The 25276-nt window shown below is 39.2% G+C and overlaps 1 protein-coding gene across 7 annotated transcripts in view; it reads left to right on the top strand.

Annotated features, from left to right (window-relative positions):
- LOC126336369 (calcium-activated potassium channel slowpoke) overlaps positions 1-25276 on the top strand; it is a 1528406-nt gene that overhangs the window by 999039 nt on the left and 504091 nt on the right. For all 7 annotated transcript variants that reach the window (XM_049999994.1, XM_050000012.1, XM_050000004.1 and 4 more), the window contains one exon: positions 5584-5736. In XM_049999994.1, coding sequence (XP_049855951.1) covers positions 5584-5736 — 153 coding nt within the window. The remainder of the gene's footprint in view (positions 1-5583; positions 5737-25276) is intronic.

Below are 25276 nucleotides of genomic sequence, written 5' to 3'. Positions count from 1 at the left end.
TCCACTTTAGATCTTAACACGTAAGCACAACAGCGAAAAATGGTTCCAAAATTCGGTTTTCATCTTTCAGAAGAGGTGTCATATGCAAATGTAATGAATATAATGATAACTACTGGAACATGACATTGCTGTCCTGAGTGAAAGTGAAAAAGATTTTCATGATATGCTGAATGCAATGGACACTCTAATGAGAACAGAATATGGGTTGAGAATAAATCGAAGAAAGACAAAAGTAACAGGAAGTAGCAGAAATGGTTAAGTAATTCTACTACCTTGGCAGCAAAATAATCAATGAGGGACAGAGCAAGGAGGACATCAAAAGCAGACTAGCCTCAGCAAAAAGGGCATTCTTGGCCAAGAGAAGTCAACTAGTATCAAACATTGGCTTTAACTTGAGGCAGAAGTTCTTGAGAATGTGTGTTTGGCACACAGCATTGTATGGTAGTAAAACATGGACTGTAGGGAAACTGGAACAGAAGAGAATCAAAGCATCTGAGATGTGGTGCTACAGGCGAATGTTGAAAATTAGATGGACAGATAAGGTAAGGAATGCAGAGGTGCTGTGCAGAACCAGAAAAAGGAATTTGTGGAAAACACTGACAAGGAGAAGGGACAGGATGACAGGACATTGTTAAGACTTCAGGGAATTACTTCCATGGTCTACATCTACACTGATACTCTGCTAGCCACGGAACATCGCATGGTGGAGAGTACCATGTACCACTACTAGTCATTTCCTTTCCCATTCAACAGAGTGAGGAAAAAACAACTGCCTATAAGCCTTAATTACTGGTACCTTATCTTCATGGTCCTTATTCACAATGTATGTTGGTGGCAGTAGGAACGTTTAGCAGTCAGCTTCAAATACTGGTTTCCTAAATTTTCTCAATAGTGTTTGTTGAAGCAAATGGCCTTTTAAGGGATTCTTATTTGATTTCCTGACCCAACCTACTGGTAACAAATCTAGCAGCCCTGATCTGAATTGCTTCAATGTCTTCCGTCAGTCTGTCGTGGTATGGATTGCCAACACTCAAGCAGTAGTCAAGAATAGGTTGGACCAGTGTCCTGTATGTGGTTTCCTTTACAGGGGAACAACTCTTTCCTAAAATTCTCCCAATAAAGTGAGGTCAACCATTTGCCTTCTCTACTGCAGTTCTCAAATGTTTGTTCCATCTCATATCACTTTGCAACATTACACCCAGATATTTAAACAACTTCACTGTGTCAAGCTGGACATTAGCAATACTGTATCTGCACATTACAGGTTAGCTTATAGCAATCCTGTCATAAAAAAGTGTATGAGTTTACACTAGAGTGAATGCCTTTATGCACACCTCATCTCATAAGACTACATTTCTTCATGCAGGTTGAAAAAGCTTATATAACAACACTATGATGCAACCAGCGTACTTCACAAAAATATGGTACATCACTGCAATCATACCCCATCTTTGCTAGGAAATATTTGAACTGTCAATGTCCCAAACCATGCGATCCAAATTTTTTTAACTGTTTTTACAACAATGTCCATGAAGCCACTTGTTTTGGCATATTTTACTGGCAGATTTGTGCAATGACGGCACACTGTATTTCTGTTATTCACTGCCAGGTACCAACTTCTTTTGCTTCTCCCTATCAAAGCAACTACACCTGAGTTTTAACTAACCATTGCAGGAGCTCAACTTTTTGAAGTAAATGAAAGTTTTCCCAACAGGGGTCATGTTTGCCAATAATGTCTCCTAACTAAAAAAGAAAATGTGTCATTGTTTGTGGCTGTATCATTCATTGGCTCTAAATCAAGAAGTTCCTCCATCAAGTTGAACCCTGCATAAACACCTCTCTCAAATACCACAAGCCAGGGGACATCTGTTACATCCATGCATTCACCCAAAATCAGAGGGAAAAAAGACCAAAGCTTTAGTCTTATCTTTCAGTCACATTTCCACTTTGTTTGCCATTTCTTCAGTACACCTGCAAATTCTTCTCCGTGAAAGGGCGGCTGTTTCAAAAACTGAAAAAGTTGCTGGACACAAAATTGTTGGAGCAGCAATAAATACTCTTAACAAATTCCCATTCTGAAGGGACGTGCTGATTTGGTTATCTCAAGAGATATGTGATACCTCACTCTCAGTGGACCTTCATTGTGGATTATATGGTCCTCTTCTGTAAAATGTCAAAAAGGATAGATAAAGTAGAGTGGGCAAAACCACATAATACTTTATAAATAACAGTAGTGTATTCTAGAAATGAAATATGTCTATATGAACATTCATCTTTTTCTGTTTCCTGTTTTATCTCAAGATATTTGGCCTTACTTCCCTCAAAATCCAAAGTAATCATGAATTTCTCAAGAAGGAACTGAAAATGTTGCTGCAGCTGGTACTTATTCCACGCAAATAAAATAGCATTACAAGAAATGTCTGTGAGCCAATTTGTGTTTCAATAAAAAGTAATCTTCTTCCCACTGCGGGATTTGACCTATTTTTGTTTTGAAGATCTTAATCCCTCTTCAACCATTTTCTGCTCACTAATTTTGTCTTACCGTGAATGTCAAAGAGCCTATGACATCAACAACAATTAGAACACAAAGTAAAGAGGCACATCTAGACTAGTGCACATTGGTAACAAAAAAAAACCATGTTAGTGGACAATCAGTGAGGCCCGCCATGGCCACCCACGCCTGTGATAGCACACTAGCCTACCGCTGTACAAGACAGCCAACAGGATGTATGTTCCAATTCAGATTATTGTCTGGGCTTAACCCTAAAAATTTCACAGAATCTATTTCCTATGTTTCTCAATCTTTTTTACTTAGTTTAATTTCCTGTTATTTTGACTGTTTTGTTCTGGACTGGATCACGTGTCTTTCTGGGAAGTCAAGGGTTAATCCACTGAGCTGAAACCATGTTTCTAGATGATCTATTGTGCTGATGATGCATACAGTAATTGTTTTTAATTTTTATTTGTTTGTTTGTATGTGTGTGTGTGTGTGTGTGTGTGTGTGTGTGTGTGGACGACAATACTTTGCTAGAAAGTTGGTAAACTTTTCTGTGCCTTAAACATGTGTCTTTGTGTTACACATCAGTCAACTACAGGTTAGTAGTTGCCCTTCTTCATTTTGTTTGTATCCATCCTGGTATTTCAGTTGTCATAAAATCTGAGCAGAAAATATTAGGTATGAGTTAGTGAAGTCTGCCCTTGATGTGTCTCACTGATCCTAAGAATTATAACTTATATCAGTCAATTACTAAATATGCATTAGTATCCGAAACACAATGTGTTTATCTAAGAAATTATACTGTCTAGTCACATTAATGTGGCCACCTGTCAAGACCCTGAATAATGACCTTTTGCAGTGCAAAGGTTGCAGGAAGAGAGTCAATGATTTTCTGGAAGGTACCAAGAGGGATGTGGAGCCATGCCACCTCCAATGTCATGGCTAGGTGTTGGCAGAGTGTTTGCTTTCAAAGTTTCACACCATACACACCAATGACCATCTGTTCAGTGGGGCACCTGTCACCACTCACTGGTTGTCCACAGTTGTGGACTGGCGTGCAAATTTCAGCCTTCTTTGTTGATGAACAGCAGTGAGCATTGATCCGGGCACCTGCTGTGGAGGCCCATACACAACATAATTCACTGAATGACCTTTAATGGGACACTACTGATAGCCCCATATTTCATGGGGGGGGGGGGGGGGCTGTCAGGTAGTCAACAGTTGCACATTTACCCACCCGTACACATCTCTGCAGATGTTATTCACTTCTGTAATCTATGCCTAGTAGCACAATGACACATGAACAGCTGTTTTGTAAATGCTTCCACCCATGACCCAAAAGCCAATGAACATGCCATTTTGGATATCAAATAAATTGTTCCATTTCCACATTATGACAATGACTGCACTGTTTATCACGTCCCCAAACATGTTTTATATACCCTCCACTGCTATTGAAGCTCTGTATAAAGGAATGTATAGCCAACCTTTTCCCCTGCATTTGCCACCATCCGCAGTTCAGGATTGGCTGAATTCATTTCACATGACATTAGCAGCTATTGTGGGCCCAAGCGTTACATGTGAAGCATAGGAAATTTTGTGTATCTTTGAAGTTTTAAGTAGAGTAATTTCTCAATTCTGTGCTTTTGGCTGTTAGTTTTAAAGCAAAGGGGGAGGAAAACTGTACAGAATTCCTTCCAAAGGGAGAGATGCAACAAGAAGGAAAATACTGGTTGCAATGGGAAAGGTTCCAGGAGCTCAAATTAACCATTCATTTAATTTTATTCTTTTCTGCTCACTTGTCTTTGTCTCCTTTTTACGTTTCTTTTACTTAGGTTCCAATCCTTCTGGGGGGGGGGGGGGGCTAATAGGATGGTCTAATGGTAATTTAATTACAAAATAGAAATCTTAGAGATACAGCTGCCACTGTTAGCATGTAAAACAAAAAATAGTGAGTGATACTATACAAAGTTATTATGAATGGTAAAAAATTTGTCTGATGGACTGTACAGTATAGTTTAAACTTACATCTGTGATGCTCACAATAATAAATTGTACTTTGTTCCCCGCAATATAATAAGTACCGAACGTACGTCATTCAGTAATCGTGATTACTGTGGCTACCTGGCTGCTAATCTGCATTAATACAAATACGGTTGTTACTGTTTCCTACAGCCTACTTTTGATCATAGGCCTAGCTTTATTCAAACACATTTTAAAAATAGTGTATCTTCTTGTACGTTTGTAATCATTCTCCTAGTGTCTTAGAACAATTTGCAGACAAAATTTAATGGAATAGATCTGACAAAAAAATAAAGCATGCATAATCATATAGGCATGTTTATCAGCATATATATATATATTTGAATCCAATCGTTTATTTGGTATAACAAAAGAGACATTGTGCGATTTTTTGTAGCAACAAGTCGCAGGAACAGGAAGCAAGTCAATATACAGTTTTAATTAGCCATGGATTTTTCCTTGCACTTGTGAACTAATATTGGTTTCCATTTGCCCTGCTAACAATTGGATAGGATCAATTTAATGCTAATTACGAAAGCAGGTGTTGAAACTCAACACCACAAAAAGAACTGCAAAATCTGCTTTCGCTATTAATAAAGGATAGTGGTGAAAAACTGAATTTCATGCTCATCACAATGAATGCTTTCTGACTCATTTAGCTTAAATTTGTTGAGACTTTTTGTTGCTAAATATCTGATCTGGTCTGTTTGAAGCCACTGACCAGTTTTAGCAATGCATTAGATGGTTGAGTGCACTTCTTTAATATACAGGGCTTAATGTGATGCAGAAGTCAATGTATCACCAGCGGGGCAGTGGGCCCAAAATGGCAGCCACTGGCAAGTTGGCCGTACTTTCCCTATACATAGCTTTAACCACTGTTGCTGCTACCTGCCACCTGTTAGTGGTTATTGCAAGCTTACATTGAATATAGGTGGTGATCATGTTAACGTGACTGGACAGTGTAATTTTATAACCTATACAGCACTAATTACAGTTGTTATCATTTATTGATGGCGAATCAAACTAATTGTGTTTAATTATTATACACTTATTACAATGTGCAGGTGCATGAAGCTGATGCGTGCTTGGTGCTAGCTAATAAATACTGCCAGGATCCTGATGCCGAGGATGCTGCTAACATCATGCGAGTTATCTCCATTAAGAACTACTCGGATGATATCCGTGTTATCATCCAGCTAATGCAGTATCACAACAAGGTCAGAATCATTGTAATACACAAAAGTACAATATTATAATTAAAACTCATTTTATGCTCAAAATATACTTATGTGTTGATTGTTTTATTACTTTTCCCACAAAGAATTATAAAAAGTGGACTTTCTTATATGCTGCATGAAGATAACTGTAGAAAATAATTCACCGAAAGGAGACTAGTAACATGATGTTTGATACTGGTAACATTAATGTAACACAAATTCTTTTCTTTTCTGTCTTGTCTTGTCTGCCACCCCCCCCCCCCCCCCCCCCCCCTCTCCCCCTGCCTCCCAGCTCTGCTGGAGTCACATTTAAAAGAGAAAACACTAGTCCTAGCTTTAGTTTTTTCCTCAAAGAGGACAAGTAGACTCCAGAATGAGAGAGAGATCCACTTAATGTGAGAACAAAGGGAAAAAAAATGGTAGCCATTCTGTCTCTTTGCAGTTTTTTTACAAGTGAATTTTTCTGTAGATTTTAAGTCTCTAGTGTTCAAAACTACTAATTCTTTTTACTGACAGCTTAGCAAGTTCTGTGCACTAACTTGCCTTGTTGCATTGTTAAAGAAGAATTTTTAGCCTCTTGTAGAAGATAGATAGAGATCTGTATCTTTATCTGTTAGCTTAGTGTTGTTGGATTAAGAGGGGAAACTGAATCCTGTTTTACTCCACTATTTGCTTTTTAGTTCCATGTTACATGCATCATACTCATGATTAACATTGTGATAAGGAATGTGCATACTGGACAATTTAAAAGATATTTATTTGGTTACATACAGCACATTTACAGACTGTAACTGAAAACTTACTATTGTTCAAGAATTACTTTGTTGTGCAGAAGGAGTTCAAAAAGAGAAATCATTTTAATCTACATTTATAAGCACATCTGATATTTGTCAGATATTTTATTTCCATGGGCAGTTTTTGAAAGAGTTTTACAGCTGTGCAACTGGGCATTGTTTGTCACCAGTATACGCCCTTTGTCTAGGCCATTTGTTACTGATAACTTAGTGGTTCTCAAACCAACATGAAAGGCCAAATAGTTTTCACATAACAGGTGATAAATGACATGTGTCATTTAACAGGTGGCTCTACCTTTGATAATATGTGTTTTGCCAGTTACAGGGCTGGTATAGGATATTGTAGGAGGTTGCATAGAGCAAGTCCTATAGCAGGGACAGTCACAGGGGTCAGAATGCAAGATGGCGTCGAGTGAACATTTTTCGTGTAGTGATGTCCCACTTTCTTTAAAAAGTGATAGTGAGATTTGTAAAATTTGTGTGAAGAAGGTCAAAAGAGGTATCTTGTGTGCCGACTGCAAGTACTGGTACCACGATAAATGTGTCAAAGTCAATTTGAAATATATAAAAGACGATCATGACTGGACATGCTGACAGTGCTTTGTAAGTGCCGCAGAAAACGAAATAACAATCATGCTGAAGACGAAAGAAAAAATAATAAGCATGTTAAAAGATGATTTAGTATCAATCAATACAAAATATCAAGAACTTCTGAGAAAATATCAAGAGCTGGAAACTTAATATAAAGCAGTGGATCGTAATTATCGTCTAACTCAAGACAACGCCGTTGTTAATAGTCATTCCGCACAGAAAATGTGGTGTGTGCCGAAAAAAACGAACAAGCAATAACTACATGTAAGTACAGGCCCAGTGATACCATTATCAAACAAATTCTCAGCACTTGTAGAGGATTGTGTTAACACAATAGACATAAACAAACCAGAAAGTAATCACAAAACTCCCGCTAAAGAACCAAAAAGGGACTTGCCAATCTTAAGGTGCACCATAGCGCTTCTTCTGTATGCCGACAGTCATGGAAAAGATCTATTCAAACGTTTTCATGAAAGTATGCCTTCAAAGCATTCAGTTTTTCCAAATATCAATCCTCGTGCAATGTTAAATGCAGTGGCGGCGAATATTACAACAGAAACAAGTCTATTGGACAAAGACGCTCACATTGTGATTATTGGTGGCAGCAACAACTTATACAAAAACGAAAGCAAGACAGCCCTGCAAGGCTTCCGTAACATATTACCAAAACTATTTCAAATGAACATTGTCATCGCAAATGTGCCAGTGCGACATGGTTTACCACTGTGGTCGTGTGTAAACAAAGAGAGTCGACACTACAATTCCGAGCTAAAGAAACTGTGTGATAAATTTAGCCATGTACATTTGATAGACTTAAGTAAGATTCCCCCCATGAACTATGGACCTTGCCATTGGTGGGGAGGCTTGCGTGCCTCAGCGATACAGATGGCCGTATCGTAGGTGCAACCACAACGGAGGGGTATCTGTTGAGAGGCCAGAAAAACGTTTGGTTCCTGAAGAGGGGCAGCAGCCTTTTCAGTAGTTGCAGGGGCAACAGTCTGGATGATTGACTGATCTGGCCTTGTAACATAACCAAAACGGCCTTGCTGTGCTGGTACTGCGAACGGCTGAAAGCAAGGGAAAACTACACCTGTAATTTTTCCCGAGGGCATTTAGCATTACTATATGATTAAATGATGATGACGTCTTCTTGGGTAAAATATTCCGGAGGTAAAATAGTCCCCCATTCGGATCTCTGGGCGGGGACTACTCAAGAGGACGTCGTTATCAGGAGAAAGAAAATGCGTTCTATGGATCGGAGCATGGAATGTCAGATCCCTTAATCGGGCAGGTAGGTTAGAAAATTTAAAAAGGGAAATGGATAGGTTAAAGTTAGATATAGTGGGAATTAGTGAAGTTCGGTGGCAGGAGGAACAAGACTTTTGGTCAGGTGAATACAGGGTTATAAATACAAAATGAAATAGGGGTAATGCAGGAGTAGGTTTAATAATGAGTAAAAAAATAGGAGTGCGGGTAAGCTACTACAAACAGCTTAGTGAATGTATTATTGTGGCCAAGATAGACACAAAGCCCACACCTACTACAGTGGTACAAGTTTATATGCTAACTAGCTCTGCAGATGATGAAGAAATTGATGAAATATATGATGAGATAAAAGAAATTATTCAGGTAATGAAGGGAGACGAAAATTTAATAGTCATGGCTGACTGGAATTCGTCAGTAGGAAAAGGGAGAGAAGGAAACATAGTAGGTGAATATGGATTGGGGGAAGAAATGAAAGAGGAAGCACGGCCAACTTCCTTCCCCATCCTTCCCTAATCCGATGAGACCGATGACCACGCTGTCTGGTCTCCTTCTCCAACCAACCAACCATCTTATAGTATTGCGGATCAAGCCATGAATCTTATAACCATGTAACTGTTGAATCATAAGCAAAGCACTAAATTGTCATACAAACTAGATAATAAAATCATGAACTCCCAGTCCATCAGTGAACCTGTATTACAAGGTGTACCACAGGGCTAAATCCTTGGACCCTTTCGTTTCCTTATATATATTAACAACATTGCACAACCCATTAACTCCCATATTGTAAGCTATGCAGATGACACGTCAATCTTATTCTATGGGAATGAATCTAAAGAGCTCGAATTTCTTGCTGGTGTAACATAAGTAACAAAGTACTTCAATGATCAGGGACTCAAGGTGAATGTCACCAAATCTCAACTACTGACATTTAAAACAGGCGTTTCTCATCACAACAATATGAATAGTGTATGTAATATCTCTGCAACAGAAAATGGTAACAGTAAATTCCTGGGTGTATATGTTGAAGAAAATTTGCAGTGGACACATAAATTTCACATGTGGAAAAATCAGTAGTGCCATATATCTCCTCAGCCGGCTCGCAAAGATAGTTCCTAACCAAGTTCTGAAATTAGTATATTATGGACCACTTTACCCCTTTCTCAATTATGGAATTGAACTATGGGGCTGTACAGCTGATGTACATTTAAAAGGAATACTACTACTACAGAAAAGAGCAATAAGACGTGTACATGGGATGGGACATAGAGATTCATGTCGTGAAGTGTTTGTGTAGCATGAATATCTGACAATATATTCTCTGTATATCTTCAAAATAGTTGTATTTTTCATAAGTCAACCAACAGGAGCTATCAAGGGCAGTGATGTACACGATCACAACACTAGAACAAAGTGTAACTATTTCCGTAACAGACAACATAAAAAATGACTGATAGAAGTCCATATTTAACATGATGCATTAGCATATCAGTTGTAATGTGATAAATGTAAAAAATAGACATAAGAAGCAACAGCTACAGAATACAGTGTATTTTATAAGTATAAATATAACCATAGTATTAAGTCTGACGTTTGCAAAAGCCATCTTTTTTTTTTGGGGGGGGGGGGGGGGCGGTCGGGGGGGGGGGGGGGGGGGGGGGAGGGTGGTCGGTTGTGCACTTCAAAGGTATTCTAGTTTTGGTGCTGTGGTGGGCAATATGTTAGACAGAATGGACCTTATCTCATTTCAGGACATAATTTTAGGAAGTTATCGCCTTGTCAAATTAGCTGATTAATACAATCCAAGATCAAGATAATACTGAGTAACAAATGGTGTACTTCTAAGCTTTTTTTGAGGGATCAGCTGTACCAGGACTGGTACTAGGCTGGTGAGGTAATCACTTCCAATGAAGGCTGAGGTGAGAATGGTGGGGTATTGCTGTAAAAAGACAAATACATTTGCTCTGAATGATAGTGCTGTATGGAAAGGAATGTTTGACATGGAAAGGATAGCAGCTGACAAAATGTAAGTAGTGTTGGTTGTTATTAGCTTTAATGTAAGCAGAAGTGCGTAGCTGACTCTCTATGACAATGAGGTCAACATGAAGGAAAGTGGCATGGGATTCAGAATAATACCATGTGAAATTTAATTGTGAGAATGTATTTAGAGGTTCCAAGAATTTTAACGGGTTAGCCTCACCATGAGTCAATATGGCAAAGATGTCACCAGCATATCCAAACCAAACCAAAGCAGTGGCCGAAGGCTTATGGGTCCCAGGAAAGCCTCCTCTAAATGACCCATAAAGAGGTTGATGCAGGAAGGAGACATCCTGGTTCCCTTGGCCTTGCCCTTGACCTGTTTGTATGTCTACCCTCAGAGGTAAAATAGTTGTTGGTAAGTATGAAGCTGATTGAAGCAATCAGGAAGGAATCAAGTGGGCACTGGTTCAGGTAATGTTCAACAGCAGACAGACCATGTACATGGGGGATGTTGGTATGGAAGGAGAAAGCACCATTGGTGACAAGCAAGATGTGTAATGGGAATAGGACAAGCACAGATTTCAGACAGTCTAGAAAATAGTTGGTGTCTTTAACATAGGACGGAAGTAACATAGGACGGAAGTATTTTTGTTACAGGATGCAGGTATTAATCAAATAAGGCAGACAAACATTCATTAGGTGCTTTCAAGCCAGTAATTATGGCGCAGCTAGGGTGATTGGGTTTGTGGTTCTTTGGAAGAAGGTAAAATGTGACAATGTGTGGTTTGGTGGGGGTAAGAAGTTCTGTTGACTGAGGTGTTAGTCCTTGTGAGTGGCTTGAGGCTTTAAGAGGGGACTGTAGGTCAGTCATCATATCATGCACCCTTGTGTTTTACCTCCTTCCTAAGATCAACAATGTTTTGTCAATAATCTCTGACTTGCGTATTACTCCCTTCTTCCATCCTTAATCAATTTTCAAAATCTTGTTCAGTGCGGTCTCTAATGATCTGTCTTTCCTTCTCATCCTGTCCAGAAAGGCTCCCCAGACCCATTATTCTGGGTGACTTTTTAAAGTATTCCCATTTCATAAATTTGACCAGTCCTTTTACTCCATCCATCTTCCTTCCCTTTTGGCCCTTCTGCCAGAAGAAGGAGCCACTGAATCTGAAAGCTTGCACATTTCCTGAACCTTTATGAATGTACATTCCTGCTACCAAGTAGGGAGTAGATTTTTTATATGTAAATTTACAAAATATACTAATATTTTTCATATCCTAAAAGTTGGCAGTTATTCTATTGGTGAAAGTAGCTGAATCTAAAAGTTTTTACACACCTAAAATATAATTTTTTCCAGTATACTTTTTAATCAGTTTATGTTGATACACCATGGTGTAAAATTCTGACAGTTCAGTGCTGTATGAGCTGTGTTTGCTTCAAAATCGTGTAATAACTTTCACAAAAACATCATTGATACATGATCTGCAATATAACTAATACTGCCTCATCATTGAATTTTAATGGTTGATCATTAATATACAGCAATAACACTAACAGGCCAATGATCAGGCCCTTTGGAATGCTCAAAGTGATTTTTCCTTGTGCAGTTTATGTAATCTCTTTGTACTGCTCAAGCATCATACTGTAACATTTTGGGTATGAATTGGAACTGTGACCAAAGACTCCTTTTCATGTCGTGTTTGCATCACATGGAACAACATGTCATTGTCATGTGGAAATAAATAAATTGTAACTGGTCACAAAAAACTTGCTTTTTAATTCATATCAATAACATCCTGAAATGTTTGCAATTTAATTTAATTTTTTACAATTTCCTGGGAGATTAAAACTATGTGCCAGACTGGGACTTGAACTTGGAACAATTGCCTTTCATGGGCAATTGCTCTACTAATTGAGCCATCCACATCAGGTTTTAGTTTTGTTGGTAGTAATGGTTTTCTTATTGTGAATGGAGATATATAAGAATTTTTTTCATGAAATTTCTGGTATATTTCTTCTTCATTGTACTGATTCCTTTTTTCTAAACTTCTAGTACCAATTTTCTCAACTGCTTTTAAAAAGTAATCATTGAAAACAATTTAATAAATAGTGCCCATAGGGACCAAAACACTGTTTGATATCTTTAAAATCTTCTATTGCTTTAACATCCTCCCTGTTTCCTTTGAGTGTTTGTGCAGTATGAGATCCCTTTTACAATGTTATAATCATAACAAATAAACACAATAAGGCATCAAAATTTTTGGGTGTTGGAGTATTTTCTAAAGATCTGTGAAGCAACTACTACAGTGGCAGAGGTGTGATAAAAAAGTAACTGAAATTTTTTGATTTTATGTGTTTTTATACATCACATTTTCAATTTTTTTTATGTCGTTGGTTCACGTATTCCTTATATATGTTTTCATTTTCAGCTGATTTGAATATTTAGTTTGACAGTCAAAACAGTTATACGCATGTGTTTTTGAGTGCTCAGTAAATTTTTATTTCTGAGAAAGATGGATCATAGAATTTGCATTAAATATTGCCTGAAAAATGGAAAAAAGTGCAGCACAGTATTTGAAATGCTGACTATGGCCTTCAGCATATTTGCTATGACTTGGACAAGAGTTTACAAGTGATATAAATGTTTCGAAGAGGGTTGAGAAGAAGTTGAAAATGACAGCTGCCCTACATGCCTCAGCCCATCGACAATCCCCAACAACAATGTGGAAGAAGTAAAGAAAATGGTTCTGGAAAATCGCCAAATTACCATCGGAGATGTTACTGATGATGTCAGTATATCCTTTATCTCAGCCAAGCAATGTTTTCTGAAGTTTTGGGCTTGTAAACTGTATCAGGAAAGTTTGTTCCAAAACTGTTAGATTTTGACCAAATATGACATATACATCACTCAGGAATTGCTGAATGAAGTCAACCATGAACCAGAAAGTTAACAAGAAACTAAAGAAAGTTATAAAAAGTGATGAAACTAATACCCAATCATTCCACAGGAAACTGCCTGAAGAGCCAAGACTGAAAAAAATTGGCAGTTTTGATCAGATGTGAAGCTTCTTCTCACTGTTTTCTTCTATTACAGTGCATTAGTGCAATACGAGTTCCCAGCTTGTTGTTGTACGGTCAGTAAGGAACCATACCCAGAAGTTTCACACTGTTTGTGTGAAGTAACCTTCAGAAAACAACCAGAATTGTGGCAAAATCACTTTTAGAAACTGCATCACGATAATGCTCTCGGTTCACACCTCAATGCTTGTTAGTGATTTTTTTGTTAAAAAACATGACTGTTATGTTGTGTAAGCCACCATATTCACTGGACATGACCCCATGTAGCTTTTTGCTGTTCATAAGGCTGAAGAGAACTAAGAAAGGACATCATCTTGCCAGCATTGATGAGATAAAAACATAATCACTGAAAGAGATGAACACCATAATGATATTTGAGTTCCAGAAATGCTTCCAACTGTGGAGAAAGTGCTTGTGCAATTGTATTATATCTGAAGGGGATTACTTTGAAGGGGACAAAATTGATGTTGATGAATAAGTAAATAGTCTTGAGAAAAAAACAAAAATTCCCATTAATTTTTTATCATGCCTCCTAAAATTGTTCCAGTTGGAAAAAAATCACATGCACTTTTAGTAATAAAAATCAGCTGTTGTTGATTCTGGAACAGAGAAAGACTAGATTTTAATGATCAATGTTGAGATCACTAGAGGGATAGCGTACACTCAATTTGAGAAAAAGGCAGGTGAAATGAAGGTTAAGGTTTCGCATCTTGTCAAGTATGAGGTCATCACAGATTTGATAACATGAACCATCACAGCATTTGCTTGAGAGATGTAGTGGAGTAATGAAAACCTACAGCTGAGTTACCAGTCAGATATTTGATCCCCCCCCCCAATGCAAGTCCATCGGCTAACCACTGTGGCACCCTGGACTAGAGATCCCACTGAATAGGGATATGAAAGGAAATTGGCAATATTCTTTCTCAGATGAAACACTCTGGCTTTTTCCTTAAACTGTTTAGGAAAATCACAAAAAAAGAAATGCTAAATCTGTACAACTCCTCCTCCTAAGAGTCCAGTATTTCAATCACTATGTTGAATTAAGCATTACTTGTGATTTGAACACATAATGGATGTTATTCTTGAACCTAAAAATAGTCTGTTCGTGTACAATTCAAGAAATGTTTCATATCTGAAACATGTTCTCTGACGTTAGCTCATGTGGTCTTAGTATCACAGGACCATGAACAATTCATCTAGCCAAGGCAAAGTCAATCAGTGGAAAATCCAGGGTGGAATAACAACAGTATTACAAAAAGGATAGACTGCTACTCACCTTGTAAGGGAGACATTGAGTCACAGACAGGCATAACAAAAACACTGCTATACATTAAACCTTTTTACCAAAAGACTTTTTTCTAAAGTAAATAACACATACAGAAGCACAACTCTCACATATACATGACCACTATATCTGGATGTCAAGGATGGATTACACATAGCAATTGCACCTCATGGGAGTAGCCAGGTGCTGTGAATGGTACGGATGAGAATGAGGCTGGGGCAAGGAGGGAGAGGGGTAATAAGATAGGTGTGGGAAAGGTGTAATGCTGCTTTTGTGAGTATGCAGGGATGCAGTGGGGAGAGGATAGGGGTGCTAGGTGTAGTCAGGAGGTTTGGGGGTGTGGGAAAGGAAAAAAGTGAGGAGAGGAAAAAGACTAAAAAGACTAGTGGGTGTATTGCTGTAACAGAAGGCTGTGTAGTGCTGGGGTGGTGACAGAGAATGGGTTAGATTGGTGAAGGGCAGAGACTGGTGAAAATTGAGACCGGGGGGGGGGGGGGGGGGGTACAGGATTGTTAGATGTGTTTGCAGGGAGAGTTCTCACCAGTGTGGTTCAGAAAAGCCTGTGTTGGTGGAAAGGATCCAGATGACACAGTCTGTGAAACAGTCATTCTAGTGAAGCACATTGTGCTGGACAGCATCTTCAGCAACAAGATTTTCCAACTGTCTTGTGGCCACAGTTTGTCACCCCCCATTCATGCAGACAACCAGCTTGTTGGTTCTCATACCCATGTAGAAGGCAGCACAGTGGTTGCAGCTTCCTTTGTTGATCATATGACTGCTTACAGAAATAGCCCTCTCTTTGATGGGGTAGGTAATGCCTGTGATCAGACTGGAGAAGGTAGTGGTTGAGTTGGAAGGATGTATGAAAGAGGTCTTGCATCTAGGTGTTTTGCAGGGTTATGAGCCATGAGGCAAGGGGTTGGTAGCAGGGGTTGGTAGCAAGGGTTGAGTAGTGATGACCGAGGATATTGTGTAGGTTTGGCAAGTGATGAAATACCACTGTGTGAGGGGTGACAGGAATGGCATGTAGGGTATTCCTCATTTTGGGGCATAACGAGAGGTAGTCGAAACCATGGTGGAGAATGTGATTCACTTGCTCCAGTCCGGAGTGGTACTAAGTCGAGAAGAAAGTGCTCCTTTGTGGCCAGACAATGCGAACTCGGAATGTGGCAGGAAGTTGGAAAGACAAGGCATGGGAGATCGGTTTCTGTACAAGGTTCAAAGGGTAATTTCGGCCTATGAAAATCTCAGTAAGATCCTGTGGGAGTTGGGGCCAATAGTGAAAAGCACACACCCACAAGCAGCACTATACTTTCCCCCACCTTTACCCTGATATCCCTCCCTCATCCCACTCCATCCTCCTCCGTACACCATCCACCCACAGATTGCTTCTTCCATGAGGCACAGTTGCTATGTGCAATCCAATCTTGATGGCCAGAGATAGTGGTCATTTGTGTGTGAGTTGTGCTTGAGTGAGTGTATGTGTGTTTTCTACTTTAGACAAAGGCCTTTTTGAGGAAAGTTTAAAGGTATGGCAGTCTCTTTGTTGCGCCTGTCTATGACTCAACGTCTCTTTTATGTGATGTGTAGCAATCTATTCCTTTCCTAAGATTGTCATATAGCCAAAGCTTGCACATTACTTCATTTTGGGCTGGCACAATGAAATCCTTCACACACAGTCCTACAAGTGACAATTTTAATAAAATATGGTACATGTGTGTCCACTTTATATATAGTCACTTCAGTATCCACAAAGTTCATATATGTAATTTTTCCTTGCAAGCTAGGAGCACTGACATCACTCTTGATAAAAACACTCATCAGCCAGAACATTATATCCACTGATAGACTATTGATATAAACCTCTCCAGGTGACAGCAGCATCACCTAATGAGGAACGACTGCTAGTCAGACACACACGTAGTTCATTGTAATATCAGTGAGCATGCTGTCCGTGTGTAGAATGGGGAAGCACGATATCTATCTGAGTCTGATTGAGGATATATTGTGATGGTGCAGAGGCTCAGCATGAGAATATCAGAAACTGCATGACTTGGAGGGTGTTTGAAGAGTTCTATCATGAGTGTCTTTAACATGTTGTGAAACCAAGGTGAGACCATGTCCAGACGTTGCGGGGTTACAGAAGCTGGATGTCATAGGCTGGGCAGACTGTTAAAACAGGACAAGCAGCGAAATGTGTCAGAACTAACACCAGACTTTAATGCTGGGCAGAGTACGAGTGTGCCTGAACAAAAATTGCACCAAACACTCCTAATGATTGGCCTCCAAAGCTGACAACCCATTCATGTGCCAGTATTAACATCATAACATTGACAAGCATGCCTATCTGAATGGTGTTATGTGACAGAGATTGTCATGGTGGCCAATGAGCATTGTGCTGTCCTAAGGATCTGATCACAGAATAGCATATTCCTAATGTCAAACATTCACCTCATTTCAACTTAACCTGTATCACTGCACCTGAAGTATAGACTTGGGCATTTTATAACTCCTGTTATTGTCAATAAATATTGTAACTCTTCTCCCTGTATGGTCAGATTAAATATGTAACAATAGAAAACCAGAAAAAAACCTTTATGGTGAAAAAAACACGTTCTTAAACCCTTCATGCCTTTTACCAATGGGAAATAATGTGAACTGATGGGGGAAATCCTTTAACAAGCTAAAAAGAGATGAACATTTATGTTCTGCAAATGACTATGGTGTGAGAAACATAGAGTAATTCATATTTTATCACTTGTTAGGGTTCTTTCCTATTCCATTCACTTATGGAGTGTTGGAAGAATGATGAATAGAATGCCTGTATGCAGACTGTAATTTGCGTCCTTTTTTATGTATGAGTACTCTGTGAATGATATATAGGATGATGCAGTATATTCCTGTATTCCTCACTAAATACTGGTTCTTTGAACTTTATAAGCAGGCTTTCACAGGATGTCTTGCATGTACCTTCAAGAATGTGCCAGTTTCAGTTTTTCAGCATTTCGTTGACACACTCATATGCAAACTTGTGACCATTCGTACTTACTTCCTTTCTTTATGTGCATTCACTATCTGCAGTTAGTCCTAGTTAGTATGGTTCTCACACACTGGAGCAGTGTTGCAGGATTGACTGCTCAAGTGCTGGCTGCTTGCATTTCCGACAACATCCTTTCAATGAGCTGAAGTCTACCATGTACTTTACCTTCAACTGAGCCTTTATCATCATTCCATTTCATCATCATCAATAAGCAGTTATTCCAGCAAGTCAGGGTGAATGTTTTAAAACTATTTTCCTCCATCTGTTTCAATCGTGGTAGATTTCCTCTCTCAAAACAGCATCGAACATGTCTACTTTCCATTCAAGGTCATCTTTAATGTGGTCCAGCCATCTCTTTCTTGGACGTTCAACTAGTCTTCCTCCTGGCACATTTGGTTGGACTGTATCTATTTTGTATGACAAAACCAGTTAGTCCTAACTAAGACCACTGCAGTCAGCCTTTCCTCCAAAGATTTTTGGTGTGGATTTAAGTGTATGTCAAAAGGATAGGCTAGTGGGAAATGGAGGTGGTGTATTTTTCACAGTAGACAATGAACCCAATCACTGAAATAGAAATGGAAGCTGCTGCATGTAACATTGTTTGGTCAAGACTCAGTACCAAGGGAGGGCGTCATTTTATAGCTGGTTCTCTTTGAGACTGTCATCATTGGAGGAGACTTGTATCATCCAGCACTCAATTGGGCTAACTACAGAGTCACAAGTGATGGACATGACAAGAAATTGTGGAAAATAATACAAAATACCTTCTCTGAAAATAACCTAGGAAAGATAGATCAGAAGCCCACTCATTATGGAAATATATTAAATCTACTGGCAACAACTAGATATCACATCTTTGAAGATGTCCGGGTTGCTGCTATAGGGATGATGGGACATATGTAGCAACAATGATTATTATAGTACAAAGGACAACCAAAGCAAATAGCAAGATTTATTACTCAAGTCATAGTATCATATCTCAGTAAAGAACCTGAAACATGTTTCTGCAGGCAGGATACATTTCTAACAGAATAATTCATAATAGAGGGACCTTCAAGCTGTACAATCTGTAAAGAGATAGTAATTACTGCACAATGTATGTAAAACAAGCAATATGGATATAGATAGAGAAATGCTAAATAAAATATGTTAGTTCTTTGAAAGGACAATGTGAGAGCTCAGCAATTGTTGTAGCAGAGTCTTACAGAAAGGTCTTTTACAATACCCAAAGAAATTGTGGTAATATGTAAAGGCTTCCACTGGTACCAAATTTAGAGCCCAGGTACTCTAGGATGACTTAACAACTGAAACTGAGGGCAACAAAGCAAAATCAGAAATGCTGATGTCTATTTTAAAATCCAGGAATAGCACCCACTTTAATTTTTGCACCACTGCATATTAGTGTCATTGGCACATGTTGTGCATGTATGGCCCATTTATTGTTGGTGTTTTTATACTGATGGTTTTATACTAATGCACAATAATGCACACCCACATATTATCAGGTACGTGCAAGATATGAAGCAGAGATGCAATCATTGGTACAAGAGGAGATAATAGGTGCTTTTGAAGATACAAAGAGAGGGCCATCAAATGAAATGTGAAATGTAGAAAACCAAAACAGAAGCGTTATTTAAGCCATTGTTTTTAATTTTTCGACATCTGAATGGAACCGTACACCAGTATTTTGCCATGAAGTAGTTGATAAGTGACATAAAAATGACTGGAATATGAAATTAAAAAATTTCCTTGCCAAAGTCCAGTTTTGTAAATTAGTAACTATACTGTTTTAAATTATGTGAATGTCAAACAGTACATGATCTGCAGGTTCATTGTTGTTTTGTTAGTTTTTTTTATGTTTTCAATGGTCTGTTTGTCTGATAAATCCTAATTAATACTGAAGACTATTTACAAATGAATTTGTGTGTCATGACAGTAAAAAGTATTTAGTTTAATATCAGAGGTTATACTTCACAAGCAACTTGTTTCCAAATAAACATTGTTCTTTGAAGTGGAAAGTAGTCCAGAAGACACTTTTTCACATTGCTTATTTGTTTCTTCTTTGCTGTAATAGTTTATAATGAAGTATATACAACACATTTCAGGATAGAATTTATTCACTGCAGTGCTAGTTGTTTACAGAATGACTCTGACTGGATGCTACACATTACTCTTGCTGCTTGCTTTCATTGAACGAAAACTTGTTTGTGGCAGTATGATTTACCAGAGAATATACAGGGTGCTTCAAAAATGACCGGTATATTTGAAACGGCAATACAAACTAAACGAGCAGCGATAGAAATACACCGTTTGTTGCAATATGCTTAGGACAACAGTACATTTTCAGGCAGACAAACTTTCGAAATTACAGTAGTTACAATTGTCAACAACAGATGGCGCTGCAGTCTGGGAAACTCTATAGTACGATATTTTCCACATATCCACCATGCATACCAATAATATGGCGTAGTCTCTGAATGAAATTACCCAAAACCTTTGACAACGTGTCTGGCGGAATGGCTTCACATGCAGATGAGATGTACTGCTTCAGCTGTTCAATTGTTTCTGGATTCTGGCGGTACACCTGGTCTTTCAAGTGTCCCCACAGAAAGAAGTCACAGGGGTTCATGTCTGGCGAATAGGGAGGCTAATCCACGCCGCCTCCTGTATGTTTCGGATAGCCCAAAGCAATCACACGATCATCGAAATATTCATTCAGGAAATTAAAGACGTCGGCCGTGCAATGTGGCCGGGCACCATCTTGCATAAACCACAGGATGTTCGCAGTGTCGTCTAAGGCAGTTTGTACCGCCACAAATTCACGAAGAATGTCCAGATAGGGTGATGCAGTAATCGTTTCGGATCTGAAATACGGGCAAATGATTCCTTTGGAAGAAATGGCGGCCCAGACCAGTACTTTTTGAGGATGCAGGGACGATGGGACTGCAACATGGGGCTTTTCGGTTCCCCATATGCGCCAGTTCTGTTTATTGACGAAGCCGTCCAGGTAAAAATAAGCTTCGTCAGTAAACCAAATGCTGCCCACATGCATATCGCCGTCATCAATCCTGTGCACTATATCGTTAGCGAATGTCTCTCGTGCAGCAATGGCAGCAGCGCTGAGGGGTTGCTGCATTTGTATTTTGTATGGATAGAGGTGTAACCTCTGGCGCATGAGACAATACGTGGACGTTGGCGTCATTTGGACCGCAGCTGCAACACGGCGAACGGAAACCCGAGGGCACTGTTGGATCACCTGCTGCACTAGCTGCGCGTTGCCCTCTGTGGTTGCTGTACGCAGTCGCCCTACCTTTCCAGCACGTTCATCCGTCACGTTCCCAGTCCGTTGAAATTTTTCAAACAGATCCTTTATTGTATCGCTTTTCGATCCTATGGTTACATTAAACCTCCGTTGAAAACTTCGTCTTGTTGCAACAACACTGTGTTCTAGGCAGTGGAATTCCAACACCAGAAAAATCCTCTGTTCTAAGGAATAAACCATGTTGTCCACAGCACACTTGCACGTTGTGAACAGCACACGCTTACAGCAGAAAGACGACGTACAGAATGGCGCACCCACAGACTGCGTTGTCTTCTATATCTTTCACATCACTTGCAGCGCCATCTGTTGTTTAAAATTGTAACTACTGTAATTTTGAAAGTTTGTCCGCCTGAAAATGTACTGTTGTCCCAAGCATATTGCAACAAACGGTGTATTTCTATTGCTGCTCGTTTAGTTTTTATTGCCGTTTCAAATATACCGGTCATTTTTGAAACACCCTGTACTTCCTACATTATTGAATGAAAACAGGCAAAGCTTATTAATCTAATGATTTATTTCTCTTCAAGGCTTGTTAATTCATGTTACTCTAACAATTTATGTCTTTCCAAGACTTGTAATTCATTGAAGTGCTGTAAATGCTAATCTGTATTTAGTTCCTTTTTTTCCTCAATTTAAATTCTCATATACATTTTAAAATATGGAAGATTACATCTTAGTTATTAATTCTTGTCTACCTGTTTTTCTTTAGTTGTTAAGTTTTTCATCATTGGTTTGTGAGAATGATGACATGTTCCAATAGCTAACACATTCATTAGCTACTTACTAGATTAAACACCAAACTTCTGTAAATAGTCATCATGGGTTTGCCGCCGGATCACACTGTGCAAATTCCAGCGGAATTTGCGCTACATGATCCAGCGGCAAACCCGTGAAGATTATTTATTATGCATCTGCCGGGAAAACTTGAAGAGTGACACCAAACTTCCGCTTTGAAAATAATGGGAAGGTTGTAAGATACCTAGAGTGCGTGAGAGGAGTTGAGTTGTGGTGATTGTGGTGCAGCCCAGACACTCTACCCTCCACCATCACCACCACCAAGCACCCCCGTCCCCTTCCCACCCACCCACATGCACAATTTGTGTGGATGGAGGCTGGGGAAAATAGAGGGGGGTAAGTGAATGACTCCTATCTTATGCCTATACTATGCTGTAATGTAATTTGATAGATAAAAGACCTACTCACCAAGCGGTGGCAGAACACGCACATAAAAGAAGGTTATGCTTACGCGAGCTTTTGGTGCCAGTGGCAGCAGTGGCAGAAGGGGAAGGAAGAGAGATGAAGGAAAATGACTGGAGAGATTTAGCAAAAGGGGTAGATTTCTTGAAAGTCACCCAGAACTGCAGGTCATGGGGGACTTAGCAGACAAGATGAGAAGGAAAGACTGATTGTTGGGATCTGCGCTGGATGAGATTTGAAAACCTGCAAGTTTAAGGATGGAAGACACGGTAATATGCAAGACAGAGATTACTGCTAAAACATCGTGCAACACTTCTTTGAGTGGAACCATAGCGAAAAGTGATACCACATCGAAACTAATATGTCTTCTGGCAGTACCACTATGCCCTTTAATTTACTGATAAAATGTTCTTAATTCTTGTTATAAGAATCTGATCAGCCCATTTACTGTTGTAATAATGTTGTCAAGAGCTGGGCAGTCGAGTAAATGAGCGAACCAATAGCACTCATTATAGAGTTGCAGCAGCTGCATCTGATTTTTTTCCCGATGTTTCAGAACTGTTTAAATATTGCCTCACTACCACATATTTCATATGGAATGATGAGTTCAATGAACACACTATGGGGAGTCCCTTAAGGCCATTTATAGTGAACATCTTTGTGGAAAGTTCGAGGAGCATGCATTGAAAACTGCGAACAGGAAACTGGATATCTGGATCCTGTATGTGGGTGATACATTTGTTTTTCTGGCAGTGTGACAGGGAGGAACTGGGCGTTTTCACAAACATCTCAATGGGATCAATCCAAAGATTCAGTTTACCATGGAGGAGGAGCAGGCAGTTCTAGTTTTCGGGAAAGAAGATGGTAGCTTGGGCCACATGGTTTACCAAAAACTCACACACTCAGACCATTACCTACACGGAAATTCAAACCACATCCCACAGCAAAAACAAAGCAGCATAAAAACATTAGCAGATAGAGTAAGGAAGATCTGTGAACCAGTTGTTTGATACAAAATTAAAGCATCTCATGTATGCATTGCCCAAGAATGGGTATTTGTTCACTGAGGCATAAAGAGTGTTGAGATCACCATGTAGAAATCATAGCAATGCTCGAGCACCAGTGAAATCGAAAATTTTCCTATCTTTCTTTAAGGATGTTGCTGACCACAGAGGAAAAAGCCTGAAAAAGCAGGACATCACAGTAATGTATAAACCTGTAGGGAAGATACAAGAGTACCCAAAATCATCCCAGGATGCTCACCAACCTCTGGAAAAAGCAGAAATTTATAGGATGCTGTGTAGTTGGAGGGAGGTGTATGTGGGTACTACAACAATAACAATCATAAAATGACTAGAAGAACATAAGGGCAATTGTAGGAGAGGGCAGATTGACATATCAGCTGTTGTGGAACCCTCTTTGCAGCCAGGAGACACCACACTCATTTTGATAGGACTCAAGTATTTGTAGCCAATAGCAGGTGCTTTGAAAGGTTATTTAGAGAGGCCATAGAGATTGTAGAACACCCCAGGAATTTTAAAAGGAAGGAGGAGGCCTTGAAACTGAATAAAATCTGGATGGTGTACCAGTCTTCCACCTGGGGATGAGAGCAACAGCGGATGATAGCAGTTCAAAACAGCCAGTTGCATTGACTTACTCAGAAATGTGACATGATGCCACCGTGCAGAAGAACATGGAGGTGGAATTTTACTGCATTCAGTTGCAAGCCAGGGTTTGAATTAGACATTCAAAGAAGCTACAATCCCCCTTGGAAACGTCCTCTACAAATTGGGATGAAACATTGTGTTTCTAGGTGCAATCCATTTGACCACGGCATAAAAGCCTGAATATTTTATTAATTGTAATTTCTTGAACAGTTCAAAGTTCCATTGGACTTGAACTGAAACTTCTCTCTCATTTTGTCTAGCTCTCTTAAGAGTGAGCACATTATTTAGTTTTTACTCTGCAGCCTGATTGTATTTAATATTGTTGCCATGAACCTGTGTTGTCAGTATACATTCCCTCTGATTGTGAAAGATGCCAGTTTTCTGCAGATATCTTTTATCCACATGTCTGAAGTGGAGGTGAAATCTTCCAGCTAGACATCCACCTTTAAAATTTCCTGTTCACAGAGGTTTCAGGCAATCTCACAAGATCAATGCATCTGACATGGCATAACCATAGAAGTTGTCTCTGACCAAGTAAGTTGCACATTTTGAATTCACTCATCACTGTTCACCACAGAACATAAGTATTACTAGCTTTGTCCCTCCTTGAAGTCTGAAGGATGACCGACTTGAAATAGTGCCAAGTAAAAGAAGGTGTAAGTAGATGAATGACGAACACTAACTTCACTTAACAAAGGTTCATTCAGCACTTGCACATACAAGAGCGCAGAGTGAACTGCCTCTGGCCAGAACACACACACACACACACACACACACACACACACACACACACACACACACATATATATATATATATATATATATATATATATATATATATATATATATATATATATATATATATTAAAAACAAAGATTCCAAGACTTACCAAGCGGGAAAGCGCCGGCAGATAGGCACAATGAACAAAACACACAAACACACACACAGAATTACTAGCTTTCGCAACCGATGGTTGCTTCTTCAGGAAGGAGAGGGAAAGACGAAAGGATGTGGGTTTTAAGGGAGAGACTCCTTACCCTCTCCCTTAAAACCCACATCCTTTCGTCTTTCCCTCTCCTTCCTGAAGAAGCAACCATCGGTTGCGAAAGCTAGTAATTCTGTGTGTGTGTTTGTGTGTTTTGTTCATTGTGCCTATCTGCCTGCGCTTTCCCGCTTGGTAAGTCTTGGAATCTTTGTTTTTAATATATTTTTACCATGTGGAAGTTTCTTTCTATTTTATTTACATTATATATATAGCTACAGAACATTCCAGTACAATGATTCTTGACATTTGTTGATACTTCTAGAATGTACTCAAATCA

The sequence above is a fragment of the Schistocerca gregaria genome, chromosome 1, assembly GCF_023897955.1.
Source record: "Schistocerca gregaria isolate iqSchGreg1 chromosome 1, iqSchGreg1.2, whole genome shotgun sequence".
Lineage (NCBI taxonomy): Eukaryota > Metazoa > Arthropoda > Insecta > Orthoptera > Acrididae > Schistocerca > Schistocerca gregaria.
The sequence above is the reverse complement of the archived record's forward strand: the minus strand, read 5'-3'. Positions and strand labels throughout refer to the sequence as shown.